The sequence below is a fragment of the Diceros bicornis genome, chromosome 11, assembly GCF_020826845.1.
Source record: "Diceros bicornis minor isolate mBicDic1 chromosome 11, mDicBic1.mat.cur, whole genome shotgun sequence".
Taxonomy (NCBI): Eukaryota; Metazoa; Chordata; class Mammalia; order Perissodactyla; family Rhinocerotidae; genus Diceros; species Diceros bicornis.
The window spans coordinates 71,854,533-71,873,441 of NC_080750.1; the positions used below are offsets into that span (position 1 = coordinate 71,854,533).

At 38.9% G+C, this 18,909-nt stretch overlaps 1 protein-coding gene across 2 annotated transcripts in view; it reads right to left on the reverse strand.

Moving 5' to 3' along the window:
* Window positions 1–18,909, reverse strand: part of XPO7 (exportin 7) — a 94,509-nt gene that overhangs the window by 17,555 nt on the left and 58,045 nt on the right. Inside the window, exons 3-16 of one of the 2 annotated variants that reach the window (XM_058550581.1) lie at window positions 18,384–18,477; window positions 17,661–17,827; window positions 16,580–16,645; window positions 14,062–14,166; window positions 12,034–12,199; window positions 11,364–11,437; window positions 9,576–9,695; window positions 8,130–8,276; window positions 7,362–7,534; window positions 4,976–5,169; window positions 4,172–4,277; window positions 1,959–2,094; window positions 1,358–1,431; window positions 137–217 (exon numbers count right to left, since the gene is read on the reverse strand). In XM_058550581.1, coding sequence (XP_058406564.1) covers window positions 137–217; window positions 1,358–1,431; window positions 1,959–2,094; window positions 4,172–4,277; window positions 4,976–5,169; window positions 7,362–7,534; window positions 8,130–8,276; window positions 9,576–9,695; window positions 11,364–11,437; window positions 12,034–12,199; window positions 14,062–14,166; window positions 16,580–16,645; window positions 17,661–17,827; window positions 18,384–18,477 — 1,703 coding nt within the window. Of the gene's footprint in view, window positions 1–136; window positions 218–1,357; window positions 1,432–1,958; window positions 2,095–4,171; window positions 4,278–4,975; window positions 5,170–7,361; window positions 7,535–8,129; window positions 8,277–9,575; window positions 9,696–11,363; window positions 11,438–12,033; window positions 12,200–14,061; window positions 14,167–16,552; window positions 16,646–17,660; window positions 17,828–18,383; window positions 18,478–18,909 lie in introns of both variants that reach the window. The other variant, XM_058550580.1, reaches the window with a different exon arrangement.

Below are 18,909 nucleotides of genomic sequence, written 5' to 3' on the forward strand. Positions count from 1 at the left end.
GGCTCCTAGGAGAATGGAAGATACTTGAGTATATGTAAAGCTAAATTAAAGTGGAAACAGCAGGAAGCCATGATTTCTAAGACTGTGGCACGCTACAGTTCCTGTTGTGCACGGACGCTGGCTTAGAAAAGGATATCCAATGGAGAGGTCATTGAGAAGCTGTAGTGTCTTGGAGGTGATTGGTTCACAGCGGCCCCAGTACTTCAGGTTGGTGATGCTGGAGGACAAAAGAAAAAAAAAAAGCAGGAGACACTTTTGATTTGCCTGGTTTCCTTCAGGGTTGGAAGAAGAAAATCATCCATCAAGAATCACCACACATCTGCATCACCAATTCACAGACATCACAACCACAAAAAATGGGTATAAAATCTCCGTACTTACATTTGGTTGACTAGAAAAATTATCCTTCAGATAATCTTCACTACTTGGTTCCAAAGCTACACTGGCCCATACCCAGGCCCTTGGAATTCTGGGGCACTCCAGGGCTGATTTCTGCAGCAAGGGTAAGAGATTTCTGCGGCAGTGATAACATGCAGACGTATGCAATTCTGCACCTGCACCATCCACTGTCAGCTGCAGAATTCTAGTAGCCCTTGCTTCTGGATTCTTGGCTGGCAGAGTCCTTTAGACCCCCTTTGCTTTTTTCATTTTAAATTATTGACCAGCTCATGGATATGAGAGTTTAGGATTGGGATGGCTGGAAGGAGGCAAAATATCACTTTGCACACAGCCCTGGATAATATATTTGGCTCCTAGTGTGCGCTTTGATAAACTGAGCTCCTAAAAAGGGGAAAATGTAAACAAAGAGGCATAACTTAAAAACAAAAACAAAAACAAAAAAAGGGCCAATTAGGAGCTCCAGCAGTTTAAAACAATAGCACTAGATTTTGGAGACTGAAGACTTTCAAAGGGTGTGATGCTTCTGGAGAGGAATAAGCCTGTTTTAAAGTAGGGCTCTCCTCCTGGGGGGCATACCTAGTGGAAGTCAGCACCAGAAAGTGAATGCCCACTCTGGGCATCCCTAGCAGCAAGGTGCTTAGGTGAGAGGCTGAGCACAATCACTGGGGAGGGAGGTCCATTTTGCTAATGCCATGACAGGGTTTCACCCGTGATTCCAGAGGCTACAGATGAGATTCCGCATGAACAAAATTAAATCCTTGCCTGTACAAGCCTGGAATGCTCTGGGGCCGGGCCATATCTCTAAGCACAGCTTGTCACACACTCAAATGCACAATTTTCTGACGCAAACGATCAATGCTGGAATACCAAGGCACTGGCAGCACAATGCCAAGATCACATTTTACAGTTGCAACAGGATTGCAAGGGACTCTTGCTGATGGCAAGCCAAAACACTTACATTTTTCCTATGAAGACACTTAGGACCATGGTCTCATCATTCAAGCCCAGAACTTCTGAGAGTCGGCGATACAGCTGGAGTTACATTAAGGCAAGAGAAAGTAACCGGAAAATATGGATTAGAAAAATCATATTCCAGTACTGTTTCTGTCCTCACTCGGGGGGTAAGATGTAGGAAGAAAATGAACAACAATGCTGGGAAAGTCTTTATTGAAGGGATGAGCTAGTTTCTAAGTATTACTAAGTATCGGCTAGATGCTGAGCTATCTTACTGGTCCGCTTCAACCCTGAAATTACAAAAAGACTGTCAAAACCATCTGCTGTTCTGAACATCAATTTATGTAGAGACTGAGAACTGCCAATTTTGGGGAGATCAACAGATGTTTTGACTGGCCATTTGTTAAGCATATGGAGCACCAGGAGAAATGGACCCAATTCTTTGATGAGTCTCCCCAGATTCTACAGAGTAAAAGGAGACATTTGGACTATCCTGATATGTAAAATCTAGAGAGTATACCTGAACTGTTATCAGCCGTTTCCCTTAATCAGCAATTCTACAAGCAGAAGGGAGAACTAAATGGAGCCAACTGAGAGTTTGTTACCTTAGAGGATTTTTGCACCTGGTCCCCAATGTAGATCTTACGAAACTGTTCAAAAAAGCTCAGCATGGCCAATTCTAACTTCTCGTTACCCGCCTGAGCCAAGCGAGAATCTGTTAGGTTCATGAGCTGGAGCACCCTAGAGGAAGAAGAGCAATGATCTTCTCAACAGCAGGATATCCTGTCACTCTAGAAAACCCAACCGGCCCCGAAACAGTCATATATGTCTCCTCTCCTTACTCATCGTATCTGAAAGGCATTCTCTGCAGTCTCTAAGCTCTGCTGAGGTAATAAAATTCTCCATTTCTGCCCCATAGGAACCACAGCCAAAGAATGAATAGGAATGATAGTGAGATGTTTAAAACTTCGAATCCACTGAACCTGTAGATGAGGCAGAACTCATAATTGGCTTAAAAATAGAGGGAAAAACACTGGTACTAGGGTAATAGTCTTCCTTGAAACTTTTGTGAGACCTTGAGTAAAGCAATTTTCTGAGTCCCAGTTCCTCATCTATACAATGAGGGAGACTGGACTAAACCAGTGGTTCTCAATCTTTTCTCTCACATAGCCATGAAAGGAATGGAGACACCTGAAGAACAACATTCACAGGCATGTCACACTTCCAGGGACCAAGAGCAGATACACTACCTCTGACTTTATCCCTTTTCCTTGCACTCACCCCTCCAAAAGAAAACGTATTGGAATGCGAGTGACTGAATGTTTAGTGAATAAGACTGATGTTATTACAAGTGAGTCATTTGACATTTTGATAGTATGAGACTAGGTATCAAACTATTTGTGACATATCATGAGTGAATTAGACTCAGTTATCGTGTTGCAACACATAAGTGGAGAACCAGTATACGAGACACTGTCTAAACTCAATTTGTATTATGACACACAAACAGTATCACACCAGGCCGCAGAGTCGGAAAGATACTAGATTTCTTCCTCATTAAATCTTTGCTCAACTCTTCAAAAAATGTCAGTGCGACATGCTATGGAGACTTCTGTCAGGATTAAGGCACCTAAGGGCAGATGGGCATCAGACAAACCAAACTGGGGTGGAAAGAGAGAAATGGGGATTTTTCTGAACAAGAATAAGAATTATAGATTGAAACGTCTGGGGACCAATAAATTCTAAGGCATCATTTTAAAATGTGTTTATCTCTAAGAAGAACATCTGCAAGTTTAGAACTCTTTAGGGTAGCAGTTCTCTGCAAGGTCAAAAAATCATTTTCATAAAAATACTAAAATATTATTTGCCCTTTCATTCACATTCTCACATGAGGGTGCAGCGGGGTTTTCCAGAGACTACAAGATGTGTGATATCATGAAAAATTGAATGCAGAAGCAGATATAAAAATCCAGCTGACTTCTACTATGTCAGACATTAAAACAAAGCCACTTCTCTCATTCATTTTTTTAAAAATAGTTCTTTAAAAAATATATTATTTATGTTGACATGTAATGGGCTTGTGATTTAAAAATGAATAAATATTTAAAAAATTTCTTGGTTTTACTTTCTAATATGATAAGTACCAAAAGATATATCTCACAAAAACAGAAGCTCTTTGAGGTCCTCAATACTTTTTAAAGAGGGTAAATAGTCCTGATGAAAAGGTTTGAGAACCTCTGCTATAGGGTATTAAAAAATCTCACCTTTTTATTTCTATGTTAGGTAAAAATTTTTAGAAATCATTAAATGCTCATTTACAGGTTTTTACTAAGATGAGACTCAAACAGATACAAAATAACTTGAAATTCTGTAGGAGGAAAAGTGTATGAAAGGCTGTAGAAAGTCTGTAATTCCATTTTTGGGGATATGTGAAAAATCATAGTTTCCTAATAGACTTACTCTGGTATGGTAAAGCAGTTCACATTTCATTAACTCTGAGATAGTGTCCTTAAACAGAACTGAAAGCTACTCCCTACTCTGGTTTTCCTAATTCTGTATCCATCATTTCCTTGCTGAATCACTGTAATGTTTTTTTAGTAAAGGTTGTAGGCAGAGTTCTTGCTGTACTTATAAAAGGTTTGAAATTGGACCTGTAACAGTCCTTCATTTTCATGGGCAATCAGCTTCACGAGATTATATTCTATAAATGGGGAGGAAAGCATTAACAGAAGCATGTCAAGTTTCCACGGTCTCAGGACCCAAAAGAGGGTGGGGGAGTCACAGCAGCAGAATAGGAAGCCTCTGTGGGAGCACTTACCGACAGACAAGCTCGCCATCCATAGCATCCTGCTCATCAGTGCTGGCAAAAGAGACACGGCCACCAATCACTGCACCAATGATGTAAACCAGCCATGTCAGCCTTCCTGCAACAGGAAGAAGACCTGTTAGTGTCACCTCCAATAATAATTTTATGAGGAAATTCCTCACTCTGAGGTTCATTTCTTACTATGAGCTTCCTGAATCTTAGGAACACTATAGAGAAGCCATAAAGTCCTACTTTTATTTTTTAATTTTATTTATTTATCTTTTTTCCCCCCAAAACCCCAGTAGATAGTTGTATGTCATAGTTGCACATCCTTCTAGTTGCTGTATGTGGGACGCGGCCTCAGCATGGCCAGAGAAGCGGTGTGTCGGTGTGCGCCCGGGATCCGAACCCCGGGCCGCCAGCAGCGGAGCGCACGCACTTAACCACTAAGCCATGGGGCCGGCCCAAGTCCTACTTTTCTTACAGAATGTAGCTACTACTCTGCTATGGTAGGGTGATGCCAAGGGGGAAATTCATTCCCTTGAATTTGGAAATTCACCAAGGTTCTCGAATTAGACAAGAACCTTGTCATTATTTTCAAAGTGCAGTACTTTCTTAAAATTATACACACCCACTGCAGATATGATTTCACTCTTCTCTAGTCCCCTGTGGCATTTATTCACAAATACTCTTTTGTGTATAGGGAGGTAATGGATGATGGAAGAATCCTTTTGGGGGGAAGACAGGAAAGAGGTGGCAATGAGTAAAAGGGCACTGACAGCACCTCCTTACAGGCCCCGCCCACTGTCCACTCACCCTCCTGCACTGCAATATCCATGGGGCTTGCACTGGCACTCTGCAGCAGCTCCTGATAAGACTGGGCAGACTGGTCAAATAATTGCACGAGGAGCGCACACGTCTTCTCGTATTCACAGCGCCCGATTGTAGACAGCTGGTCCAACTGCTGCTGGACCAGACCTGTATCCTCCAGAGGATCTTCCAGTCCATCTCTACTCCCAAGGGAAGAAGGAAGGCAGCTCTCTTAAAACATGCCTACTGACTTCCCCATTGCAGCAGCTCTTTCTTCTTCATTTAGCTACTATTTCCAATCACAGATGGCCCCATCCCAACACTACTTTTTACCAAGGAAGGAAAATAAAAAAAGTTGGAAGGCAGATGTCTTCACCCTAGCATCAGTTTCTCGTAGGTATATTCTGCTTTCTGGTGTCCAACTTTTCAGTCTGAATTCCCAGTCCCTTAACATTTGTCTGCTTTGATCCTCTCAGTCCCATGCTTCTCACCCCTAGGAGCTCTTGGCTCGTAGCCTCTCACCTGTTCTCCACTATAGTAAACTTTGGGACTACAAGTATCCTGTCCCTTGTGTGAGGCCACTGTGACTAGATACGTTTTGGAATTCAGAAATCTTCAGATTTTAGGGAGGCAATATGATACTCTACCATGTAATATAAACGCTCAACGGGCTCTGTGGCATGTGAAATACAATATTTCTGTAGCAAAATGTATAAATATTATCAGTAGTCACACTAAGTAGAATTTTAAAAGAGGACTATAAATGGTCTCACATCAGCACAAGTCAAGTTTTGCCACCCAGTGAGTTTTGGTGCCCAACTTATGAGAAAATTTAGTTTTCACATCTTGGATTTCAGAATTGCAGTTGAGGCACTGTGGGTCTACACTAGGTCTTGCCTTACCTACTGGTTCCTAGATTTAAAAATCTTGTCATATTACAAGCTCTCTGTCTATTGTTAGATCATAGTATGACAATCCAGCAGCAGCAGCACCAACACAACTAGCAGTTCATAATTGTGTATTTACCATGGCCCACAGACTGGGCCAGGACATAGTAATTCAATCCTCATAATAACCTTGCTCAAGAGCACACAGCTATTAACAGTCTATCTCGGCCCAGAGCCCACACATGTAACCACTCCCCAACATGGCCTCATTGAAACCAGCTGAATCCTCATGAACAGAAACTATGCAGCTAATAGAACAATACTTTCCAGCAGGCTTCACAAATACTCCAATTTTGAAATGATTCAAGTCAGAAACAGTTGAGACTATAACTCTTATGACAATTAAATGCACTTGACTCTCAGCAAATTAAGAATCTGACTTAAAAAATACCCCAGACCTTCAGAGTCCAAGTAAATTCCCCTCAGAAATAGCCAATGAAAAAATATGAGTAGATCTTAAAAGCTCCCATCACAAGAAAATAAATTTTTGTAACTACGTATTGTGACAGATGTTAACTAGACATTGTGATCACGTTGCAATATATACAAATATTGAATCATTATGTTGTACACATGAAACTACTGTTACATGTCAATGATACCTCAATTAAAAAAAGGGTTAAATGAGGTCCTAAGGGTGGGGTCCTAATCCAATAGGACTGGTGTCTTTCTATAACAGAGATATCTCTCTCTGCATGTGCACATAAAGAAAAGGCCTTGTGAAGACACAGCAAGGAGGTGGCCATCTGCAAGCCAAGGACAGAGGCTTCACCAGAAACCAACCCTGTCAGCACCTTGATCTCGGACTTCCAGCCAGAACTGTGAGAAAATAAATGTTTGCTGTTTAAAACAAAAAACTCCCACCAAACAGGAAAGGTCCCCAAACAAAAAATAGCTGCATTTTATATAGGTCATTTTTGAAAGAGTCTGACATTTCTTTAGCTATAGGTTTCTGCTCCAGTTAATAGTCAAGGTAGACAGAAACCATGAGTTCACGTAATGCAATCAGTGATCAAGCTGCCTAGAATTCTTACATCTTCTAGTAAGCTCCAGATTGTGTAATCTTATTTATTCATTTATTTCTTTAGGAGTTCACATTAAGCACCTATAACTTACACATTATAATTCTTATCATCTATAGCCTACAAATGTTTCCCTCATGTTTAAAGAAAATCAGTGGCAAAGACAAACATACTGATATAACTTTGTATTCAAAGATATTGCTACAGACGGCAATAAAGGGAGACACGAATAGGATGCTACAGAGAAAGACTATTCTTTCAGACATTATGCTCTCATATGCTATTCAGCTGATATGAAAAAATGCCCATTAACAGTATTAGCTCCCATAAGACTCCTATCAAGCATGCTTGTGCCAATTGGGTCTGATCTCTGGCAAGTGTGATACCTGGCTACTGATGGGGGAGTTTTCCCAGTTTTCTTACCTCAGTATGATGTGCACAGATTCCAAACGGGATGTGATGTAAGCTTTGGTGACCTCAGGAGTATAAGTTTCCAGCATGTGGGGCTCCGTGGCTTTCACATATGGCACAGAGGCTGCCAGCCGCTGCCATAGGCTCAAGAGATAATGCACACTATTTGGGGCAAATTCCCAGTGCTAAGGAAAACCAAAAGAGCAGGATGCATATTTCTTATTTTTGAACACAATACATTAGTCTCATGCCACTTGACACACAAAAAAAGAGGTTTTTTTTTTTCTTTTAAAAAAAGATGATAAACTTTTATGAGCTTTGTTCTGTGTTTGGCAACTAGTCTAATATGTTTATTAGTATTTCAGAGACTAAGCATCTAATGAGAAGAACAGTTCTATGCTGGGTGTGTAAACCTTTCCACAAGGAAAGCCTTGTGTAAGTCGTTCTCAAACATTAGCATGCATGAGAATCACCTGGAGAACTCACTGGAACTAGAGACACCAAGGCTCCACCCTGGACCTAGTGAACCAGAAATTACAGGGGTAAGACCTGAGCACAAATATTATCCTTGCAATTCCCACATGTTCCTCTAAGCATACTCCTCGCACTTTTCTAATACGAACGAGGAGGCTGCAATAGTAACTACTCTGCAGGGTTACCCTACATGTATATTCTTCTTTGCTAAGAGAAAAAAAGAATATTCTTATAAGGTTAAAAGCAATGAGCAAGAGAAGAGGTTCCAATGTGTAGGAAGAAAGAGACAGGCAATGAAAGACAAACCTGTAGGCTGGTCACTGTGAAGTTAGCTATCAATCGGATGACCTCAGGGTAGTTTTCCACCTTTACTAATTCTCCCAGTTGATAGTTACTCTTCAGTCGGGCCAGTAGTCTACAAAACTCATGGTAATTGTTTGGGTCTGATAAACTCTGGTGACAGCATAGGAGGAAAAGAAAATGTACAATGTGATTCACTATACTTCCAGAATGACATTTGGGCTGGCATGAGGGGAGGTGGGGAAATCTACTTTAACTTCTGAGCTGTTATCATTCAGGATGACACGTGTATAATGTTTAAAGATAATTTTTCAAAAATTCACTTTTAAAAGAGATGGTCACATTTATTATCTCATCTGTCCATTACAATCATCCTGTGAGATGGGATTATTAGCCTGAACTCAAAGAGCCTGAAACAGAAATCCAGAAGGATCACACTACTTGCCTTAAGTTGTAAAGCTGATTAATGGCAGAAAAGGGGCACGGTCTAAGATGTGACTGGTCTGTTTGCTTCCCACCAATCGAAGGAAAGATAATAAAATTTTCTTTTTCACATCTGTCAGATTTATCATTAAGCACAACTAAACTACAGTGGCAAAGTTACACAAATGTTTCACATATTTATATTATATCATTACTGCTATAATGAACTTATTTATTCCTATACTAGTATGTTTATATATTTTATTATATACTTATATCAAACAGTTTTGATTTGTTTGCATATTATAGCAGCAGATTTAATTGCTTCCTTATATATATATGTCTTCCTCTTAGCAAAGGAGGGCAGACTGTTTTGTTCACCACCATATCCTTGCCACACGGTAGTGTTCCATAAAATTTGTTGAATGGATAAATGAACTTCAAAAAAGGGGGACAGAACTGAGTATATTTAAAAATGAACTGATTTTATGATATTTCCCAGTGTAGAGAAGCGATACTTTACAAAACGTAGGTGTTGACTAAATCTCTGGGACTGAAAAAGACAAAAAGGGCAGTCGAGTTATGTAATGAATTTTTGAATGAGAAATATATCCCTTCTCATCTAAAAGCAGCCCTATACGCTTAGGTAAATAATATACATTCAAAAAAACGGAAACAAAAACAAAAAACAAGGTTTAGATTCTTAATTTCTTGGGGGAAAATGACTAGCTCTATTCTTATTTTCCTGCATCCAAGTGATCCTTTCTCACAACTCCTACATTCCTGAAACTAGAGGATACAAACTCCGCTTTTAGGCAAACACTCTCAAGAATTTTCCTACAGATATACATTCACTTAAATCTTTTGAAGCATGACAGACTGAACTGTCTTCTGGGATTTCTGCTAAGTGTGGCCTCTAGATGGATTTCCTTCTGATTCATAACAGATAAGTATATACTAATCTCACTACACACAAAATCATATATATATATACATATAGGCAAATAAAAATAAATTCTCAAATCTTACCTGTGGATTTTCCAGTATTCGTTTAACACCATCGACAAGGTGAGAGAGAAACTTGGCCCGCTCTGCATTGTTAAACAGGGATCTTCTGACGGAGGCGATCTGTACTAAGCAGGACAATACCTAAAAGCAGGGTGCAACCCAAACACAACTGATTAAAAAGATGGTACAGCTATTTTCACGACCCTTTCCCTTCCTATAACATTCTTCTTTACATGTGCCGCTAATTCTGTTCTTTCAACCCCTACTACCATTATAATGATACAGAAAGATCAAAGACGGTATAGCTTGGTATCTGAAACAGCTTCATTAAAAGGAAAAAAAAAGAGCAGTAGATCCAAGTTGATCATAACTAGTTAAATTCACAGTTTGGAAATTTCATGTAGGTACTATTCTTTGACCACCCCACGGCTTCTTTGATTCTTGTGAAGATACATATTTAAGGCTTGAAAATACCAAGCAATTTTATAGTTTAAATAAAGCTTCAGATTTAGTTTTTTTCTGTTTTATTAAGGCCTTTTGGCTAATCAGGCTTTGCTATGTAGTGCTATAATGAAATAACCAAGTCAGATCTGTGCCCTGAAAAATCAGCTTTTACACTGAAAACATTTTACCCTTTCCACACTGCACCAGATGTTTATATTCTCTGTTTGCCCCTCCAGATCTATTTTCTTTCCTTCTCCACCCTGCTTTGTTCCCTGGGAGGCTGACTTCTATTGACTAACAACAGCCAAGCTCCCTTGCCCTCTTGCTTCTAGTTGGCTTCAACCACTGGAAAGTACCAGCAGGAGATCAAGGGCAGGAGGAAAGAGGCGCCCCCTCTCCGCCCCGGCTGGGCCATGGCTAGCAGAATTTCTCTACCTCTGTAGTACAGCTCTCCGCTAAGCCACAGCTTCAGCTCTCTCCAGGGTTTCCTTCCCTTACCACCTTGAGGCCCCCCACTATTGCCAGCCCCAGAGGGTGTATGTGACCACCCTTGTTGGACTCCCTTAATTTTGCCCACACCTTTACAAACAGTCCTTTCATTAGTTACTCCCCTTGAGTGCACTACCTTTTCCTGCAGTAAACTGACTGATAAAAACAACAGTGAATTCATGTTTCTGCTAAAGCAAAGGTCTACATTAATTTGGAAAAGTATTACAACGACCAGGAAAGTAGTCTACTGCAGAAACACTATGCAAAACACCCATTACTTTACTGTGTTTTCTTTGTATGTTTTGTACAACAGTATTTTACACCAACAACCTGAAACACTAAATAAACCAACATCTTCTAGGACCTGAATGAATTTTGAGATCTGAGGAGGTTAATTATTGCTTTAAAGGAGAAATGCACCATTCCCAAAAGCTTTCAAATATTATTTGGGATAAATATGCAAATTTGCCTTCCCAATACAGCTTCCATTTATCACTTATGTAACATAAGCCTGAGAGATTTTCACAAATTTTCTCAGTCAGGACAATCTTTAACTAGACAACATAAGGTGAGTCCCCACACTCCAGCCTGTGGCAATTTGAGGTATAGCATAAAGTCACATACAAGATGAGACCAAAAGAGCTTGACAGCTGCAGCAATTTGTCATTAGACCAGAATAATTTTTAAAAAATTAAGTTAAGATTTTATCGCGAGAACCTTTAAGCTACAAGCTTAATCCCAAAAGGCTAGATAACTAACCCTAGGATTTCTATGCTTTACTTCTATGATCTTGTACAACAAAATGAACCTAAGGCTCATTCACTATTGTTACTTTCAAGAAATAGGTTTGCTTTAGAAACTGTGGTCCTGACTCACCAGAGGTGAAAATGAAGGGGGGATGGAATGATACAGGTCAAAAAACAGCTGCAGAGTTGAAGAATCTAAGAATGCTGAAAGAAAGACAAAAGAGTACTTTATTGGGTATGTCTGCACATTGCTACTGGCACACTCCTGGCACTATATATTAGGGAGCATATTTTTCTGCTTTCTTATCTTATTTCCTTTGAAAGTGGTAAGCTAATAGGTGCTTTCTGTTTTCCTTTTTTTTAAAGCACTAGTTTTTAGCTCCTCTAAAAAACAGATTCTTCTGATTCTCAGAGAACTTAAGAGAATAAGGACTCTGTTCACAGTAAGAATTTTTATCCTTAGAAACACAAAAACAAACATAAGCACACATTCTTTTGTTTGATTTTGTTTTTAAAGCTAGACATTACCTCAAATGAACAAGATGACAGAAGTCTCTACGTGATTAATGCAAGGAGGTCAAACTCACATGATTAGTAAACAGTAACTGAAAGAGTTCTCCCAGGTTGGGGGATCTCTAAGATTCCTCTGACAACCTCCCCCTCACTTTATAAAGATAGACGCCGAAATTCTAAATTTTCTCTTACAGCAAGCAAGGGATTGCCAGGGGTTCTTTAGATCATCCTATAGACACTATCTAGAGCCGGGCAGCAGCCTGTTTCAGGTGGTGTGATTCTGTTACCTGATCTCCAGCTGGTGGGAATCTGTACTGTGCACAGGTCATCTGAGGACTCATCAGTAGAAGTGCCGATGAAATCAAAGTTTAGGCAGTTATGAGTGAGTTTGAGCAGTTGCATGAGCAAACCATGCTGACTTTCATCATTCAAGTTGAGATTCTTTCCTGAAGCCTGTAAAAATCACCACATAATGAGTCCCAAACAATCACTCCTCTCTTCCAAGCTTTCTACCAGACTCATGGACAAGGGGCTGTTAACTGGAAAAGGAGGGCTGTATTTCAGCACAGTACAGTGCTATTCCCCCACCAAAGATGCTGCACTTCTACCACCTTAATGCACTATAAAGATCCTACCTCCTTATTGACCATCAAAACCTATTTACTAGAAAAACATGAAGCTGTTACTTAAAGAAACCCCCCTTTTGACATTTACTCTTTACATGCAGACATAGTGGCCACAGGGAATTCTGAAGCAATATGGAACGTGTGGTGACTTCATTTGCATGTGAGATCCTACTTACTTCTAGACAGGGCTAGGATTAAACTCTCGGAGGGAGTTTTAGTAAGTTTACACCCTGCCCTACTTTCCTTCCTCTTTTTAACATTACCATCACCAGCATCAACAAAAATCTTTCAAACCAAAACTAAAACAAAATCACCATTGAATTTTATTTATTCGTCGCAGTGTACCTGCCTATAGCTCCATGCTGGTCTGTAGCTACTGTGACTATCAGACACAAAGGTCATACCAGCTGTGACCTCAGTGACTGGCTGGCTAACTGTTTTCAATAGTATCAGTGAGGAGGATTCTATCTTCAGTTTTCTCAAAAGCTTTTCCCCTCCAGGGGTACAACAGCTTTTGCCAGGCAGCTTGCCCAACCTGAGGACTGTTTGGGAATTCTGAGGTAAAACTAGGTAACTGAGGAAAAAGATGGACATCATTAACCGGGACAACAGAAAGAATCCAAACTTGCTTCTAAAATTAAAATTGGGACATAGTAGAAAATGAGAACAAGAACAAACAACTCAAAATCCCCCAAATGGGACCGGCCCGGTGGCGCAAGCGGTTAAGTGCGTGCGCTCTGCTACGGTGGCCCGGGGTTTGCCGGTTCAGATCCCGGGTGCGCACCGACGCACCGCTTGTCAAGCCATGCTGTGGCAGCGTCCCATACAAAGTGGAGGAAGATGGGCACGGATGTTAGCCCAGGGCCAGTCTTCCTCAGCAAAAAGAGGAGGATTGGCAGATGTTAGCTCAAGGCTGATCTTCCACACAGGAAAAAAACAAAACAAAACAAAAAAAACCCCAAATGAACAAAAAGCCAGAGGCTAATCCCATTTAGCTTTCTCTACGGACAAAGCATCCACACATTGTTATAAATGTATAGAACTTGTAGGTTAACACTACTTTCTTAGTTCAACTCAATAAATGAATTGAAACACCAACTTCCTATTTTGAAACAGGTAATTTCCTTATGTGATACTATCTACCCCTTCAGGTTATGAAATCTAAATGGATGTTAAAAATTCTACTTTTCCTTACAGATGTTACTTGTTTATTTGCTGCTTTTGACTCGGCAGGGGACAAGGGAGCCAGCCTAGTTTCAGTATGCTAACAATGTAGTCTGAACCTGCTTTCAGAGAACTCCAAGAATCCAAACACCATAAAGCTAACATGCTTTTACTCCATACAGGAAGATTTTATGTGGGTATAAAACAAGCAAACGATATCTCAAACTTTGTGGTAAACTAGATTCTTTTAAAACAGGAGCATGGGATAAGTGGTTCGCTTATTGCTCTTCACCTAGGGGAGGAGATCTGAAACAGGGAAATCACAATCCTTTTTCTAATGTCAGTGGTCAGTCTGGAAAGTTTCTTCAACATCTTGGAGACAGGTGTCATGTAAGAGACGATGATGATTAAAGAGACGCATAAAAACTCCCACGGGTTCAGTTAAGAGCTGATATCTAACAAGTGTCCACTCATTTTCATCCTTTCAAAAGGAACTGGGAAGCAAGACTCAACCTACAGTCTCACCTGTTTTAGTAAATTGCAGGAAAGCGTGAAGATATCAAATAACGATGAATCTCGGAAAGAAGAGGCTATTTTTCTGTGCTTGGTTAAAGGATGCGTGGTGTCTGCCTGTGCAGAAAAATAAATCAATGGAAGTTTTAGAATTAATTGCAAAGACAAACAACTTTCATGGAGACTTCAAATAAATGAGAAGGATTTCCAATAAGAGCAACATAAACACAAAATAGATTTTTAACATTTAAATTACTGTTAAATCATATTTAGTGAAAGGATGCAAAGAGACAATAAGCTCCTAATACCTGGCCGGGATATCACATCTATCGCTTACAGAAGGAAGATGGAAGGAGGAATGATTATATCCACTTCAAAGTTTTAATGTCCTCTGCACTTAGGGAGGTAAAATTTAACAAACTGTTGGCAGATACTGCTAATAATTATTATCATGCTGTATTGTGGCTTAGTCTCAAAAACATCAGCAAGGCTTGGGTCTTGATAGACAATACAGTCAGGGCTGAAGTTACTGCAGAATTTCCAAAACAGTCATGAACCAACAGCCATAAACTTAAGATAAATGACAATAACCTGTAATACTCTTTTCCTTCTCTAACCCATTTCAACATGTAGTCTATACCACAGAAGTGAGCACCTCAATTAAATGGCCGTACCCGTCTCTCACTTACTCCTCTGTTCTTGTCTTTTCAGCCAAATTTTAAAGGTTTTTTGTGGTTAATGACTAAGTCTTTTACTTCTTTAGTATGCTCTCTATTCCTGACACATAGTAGGCATTCAGTAAGTGGAATAAAGGAATTTCAAGGTGGCAAGGGTATTTTTAGTCCAACCACTTACTGAAAGCTTAAATCTCTTCTTATACACTGACCAATTCACCTAAAAGGGAGCTCACTTTGCTTTTGGTGCATTAAACAATAATGCAGCAAGATTTCTGACAGACAACCAAGTTATGGATCCTCCTTGATTTTATTTCTAAGTTCAAATAGAAACAGTAACAGAAATATACTTTCTGATTTAAATCTGACAACCAAAAAAACCACAGGAAATTAAGTTATATAGAAGTTCAAAATATTCCCCAATTCTAGTTTCAGTGTCACTGTTACCATAAATATCTTGGATAATAAGGTATTGCTAGATTATATATCTCATATATAATCTGTTATGCTTATCATAATACAGAGAATAATTATATGTTAAGTATGTTACACACATTTCTATTGTTTTCTTAAGAAGGACAAGCAAAATTTTGAAAAGTTTTTTTTTATACCAACATTGATGTATATTATGGGACCAAGCTTCAAAGGGGAAAACATAAACCCCACAACCTCTGTACTCAGTTAATACATGCTCTCCTACTTTGAAGGCACTGGTGGTTAAGAAAGGCAGTGGTGGTTAAATAATAAGTTAGTTGTTAAGAGCACAGACTCTGAATAAGACTACATGGGTTTGAATTCAAATACTGTTGCTTGCTAAGTGACACCTTAGGCAAATTATCTAACCTTTATGTGCCTCAGTTTCCTTATCTAGAAAATTTGATAACGACAGTACCTATCTCACAGGACTATTGTGAGAATAAAATTAGTTAATATAAGTAAAGTGCTTAGGACAGTGCCTGTCACATAGTAATCAGTCAAAAGTATACGCTATTATTATTTTGGTAATCACTGACCATAGTGGGGATCGCATGTGACAGAGAACACGATGTGGATCCAGATGTTAACAGACTATAAGCTAGTACATTTAAAATAGTACCAATTCAGCAATTAAAATTTCTCAGGGTTAATAAAAATGTCTGCATAAATATGAGCAACAGCAACAGTGATGCCAACGTAATTAACAGCTGATGACTGAAGGGTGAGATGTTATAACTAATATTAATACTGGCCTGTTCAATAATTATAAAATTTTAGGTGGATACAAAAGTAAATGAAAAAATAACAGCCAGAGCAAAAGAAAGCCGTTGGTGTTTCCTCTGTAGTGATCTGTGACATCAATGACTATTTAAACAATTATTTGGTATTTAGCAGAATGTTCCCTGCATTCTGAAAAGATTATCAGCAAAATCTTTAATAATAGCACATGGGGATTGATTTTCGAGTGATTATAAACACATAATAAAGTATACAGCAGAAGGGGCACACAAATTATGCTGGTTCCATTTTTATGATCCCTTTTTTGGACTCATTCTCTTTCATTAGCAAAGCAATTACTTTCATTAAAGTTTTGACTTAGGACCACTGCCCTCATCTCTAACAATGAACATTAACAGTGAGGAAAGCTGAGATGGGAGGATAAAATATTCTGGAAACAGAAGAGGACCAGGACAATAAGAGTGAGGTAGATTGCTCTTACAGAGGAAAACCCAATGGAACTATTTTGTTTCAAAAGGGCATTAATCACTTACCGCAAAAGCACACAACTGCCAAAAAAGATCATCCCACACAGAGCAGAAAACACCAATACTAAGAAAAAATATGGCACTTACTTCAATGAGGAAGGCTGTAGCACTTACTTGATTAATTTCATTGGTTAGCTGAGATAAAATTGTGACGCCAATGATGCAGTATTCAACACTATCCTGGTAAAAAATGTAAGGCAGAAAGAGTTGGCGTGTGCAGCTTGACTTCAGCATTTGGAATGCAGTCATACTTTTAAAATGACACAGTCCTGTGTCGCTATTAAAACTGCCTAGACAAGGTAGTAAGGAATTATAGTTTAAAACTGTTGTTATGCAGGACATAAAACCTAACTGCCATAAAAGAAGACTGCTAAATCTGACTTCATCACAACGGAAACCTGTCGTATTTTAAAAATCCCCATAAGCATTATACCATACACATTATAAAAAGAGAAACTGGCAAATCACACTTAAGATAAATGATGAATGTGTAACAAAATTTATAAAGAGACTATATACAACAATAAGATAAAGGCAAAGAATCCAATAAAAAAAGTACATAATACATAAATAGAAAGTTCACAGAAAAACAAAAATAAGTAGTAAATTTAACATAGGAAAATTAGTTCATCGCATTCATAATTCATATGCTGAGATACCAATTCTTTTTACCTATTAAATTGGAAAAATAAAAAAGGTGAGCTCCCAGGATGGAGGTACAGGGACATAGGCACTCTTTTCATTGTTGGAGGAACTAACTTCTTTTGAGGGTAATTTGGTAGTATCCTTGAAAGCCAAAAATACACCTATCCCTTTGACCGAATAATCCCAAATCAGGAATTCACCCTACAAACACACTTATTCAAAGCATGACAGGATATATACACTAGGATGTTGAGTGAATTATTTATTTACCATTCAAAGTACAGGAACAAACGAAAGGCCCACCTATAAGAGATTAGTGACATTGTGGTATTTTAGATTGGAACAGTATGCAGGCATTAGAAAGAATGAAGTAGGGTTTCGTGTGCTGGCATGTAAACACGTAAAGCCAAGACATACTAAGGATAAAAAAGACGGAAGAGATTGTACCAAATAATTCCATTTTGTGTAATTTTCAAAAAGTAGATCAGTATATAAGTAAGTATATATGTTGCTTCTCCCATTCCTATTATATCAAATATACACATCATACCTGTAAAAACCTTGTGACATCTGTGATTGCATTTCTGAAGACATAGTCATCCTTCTGACAGTCAAACCAGCCCAGTTTTGTGATTCTGGCATATAACTGAATAAGTGCTTGTGTTACGAAAGTAGCCAACTTTGGCCGAGTGGCAAGGTAGTTGAGCACATAGTTCCCTATAAAGCAAAAATAATCCACATAACAAAAAGCTCTGCTAGGGAAGGGTGTACATCTTTAAACGTGCCAAATGTCCAAGAAATGGTAAATTTAGACTATTTAACTCTAAACTCCCTTAATTCCACAAGCTACTGAGAAAAAGAACTTTGAATTCAAGATTAGTAGGCTTTCCAACTCAGAATTTTCTACTTGTCACAATGAAGAAGCTGAAGTATGGCAGCCTTGAATCTACTCCTAGATAGTTAAATAACATGGTCTGCACAGAATTAGTAATCCTTAACAATGTTTTTCTTAGTTGTTAGTGGCAGTAAAGACTGAATGAAAGAAACCTCCTGACAACAAAAGGAATGACTTAAGCTTGATCTAGAAGTAATTATATGGGGCCCTCTTCACTTTCATAAGGCCAAAATTCCGGAAAAAAACCTGGATTCTAGATATTCTGTATGCTTAGCAATTTCAGAACATTATCAAACAAGCAACATAAATTTAACTATTACTAGCAAATTACTAAACAAACTAATCTCTTTAAGAGACAACAGACAATTCTCTACTTACGAATATCTATTCGTTGTTCCAATGGTAGAGGGTTGTTTGTGCGTGATACAAGCTTTGTAAGGCATGTAGCTGCCAGTAACTGGGAGTAAGATGACTGTGAAAAGAGAGGAGAAAAGGACTTAGAATTCAATTTTATTGAGTTAGTCATAAGATTTTTTATTTGGAGATCTGTGCTCAGATTCAAGAAAAAGTAACCAGTATTGCTATATTTGATCCTCCAGATTTTAGAGGATCTATCATTCTAAGGAAAAATGAATCCACATAGCATATGTGCTCGTTTTGCTGATTTCAATCACAAACAGGGGCAGGATAAAGTAAATGGCCTGAACAAACAGAATCCAATACAGACATCTGCCTCACTTTGCGGGGGGGGGACGCTAGGGATCTTTTCAGAAAGATATCAAGATCTTCAGAAGACAAATCTCTTCTGTGATTTAAAGCAAGAGATCTTCTCCCTTCAATAGCCTTGTTATAGCAATGTTTCAAAAAGCTTCACCTCAGAATTCCTACAGAATAGTATTAGAAA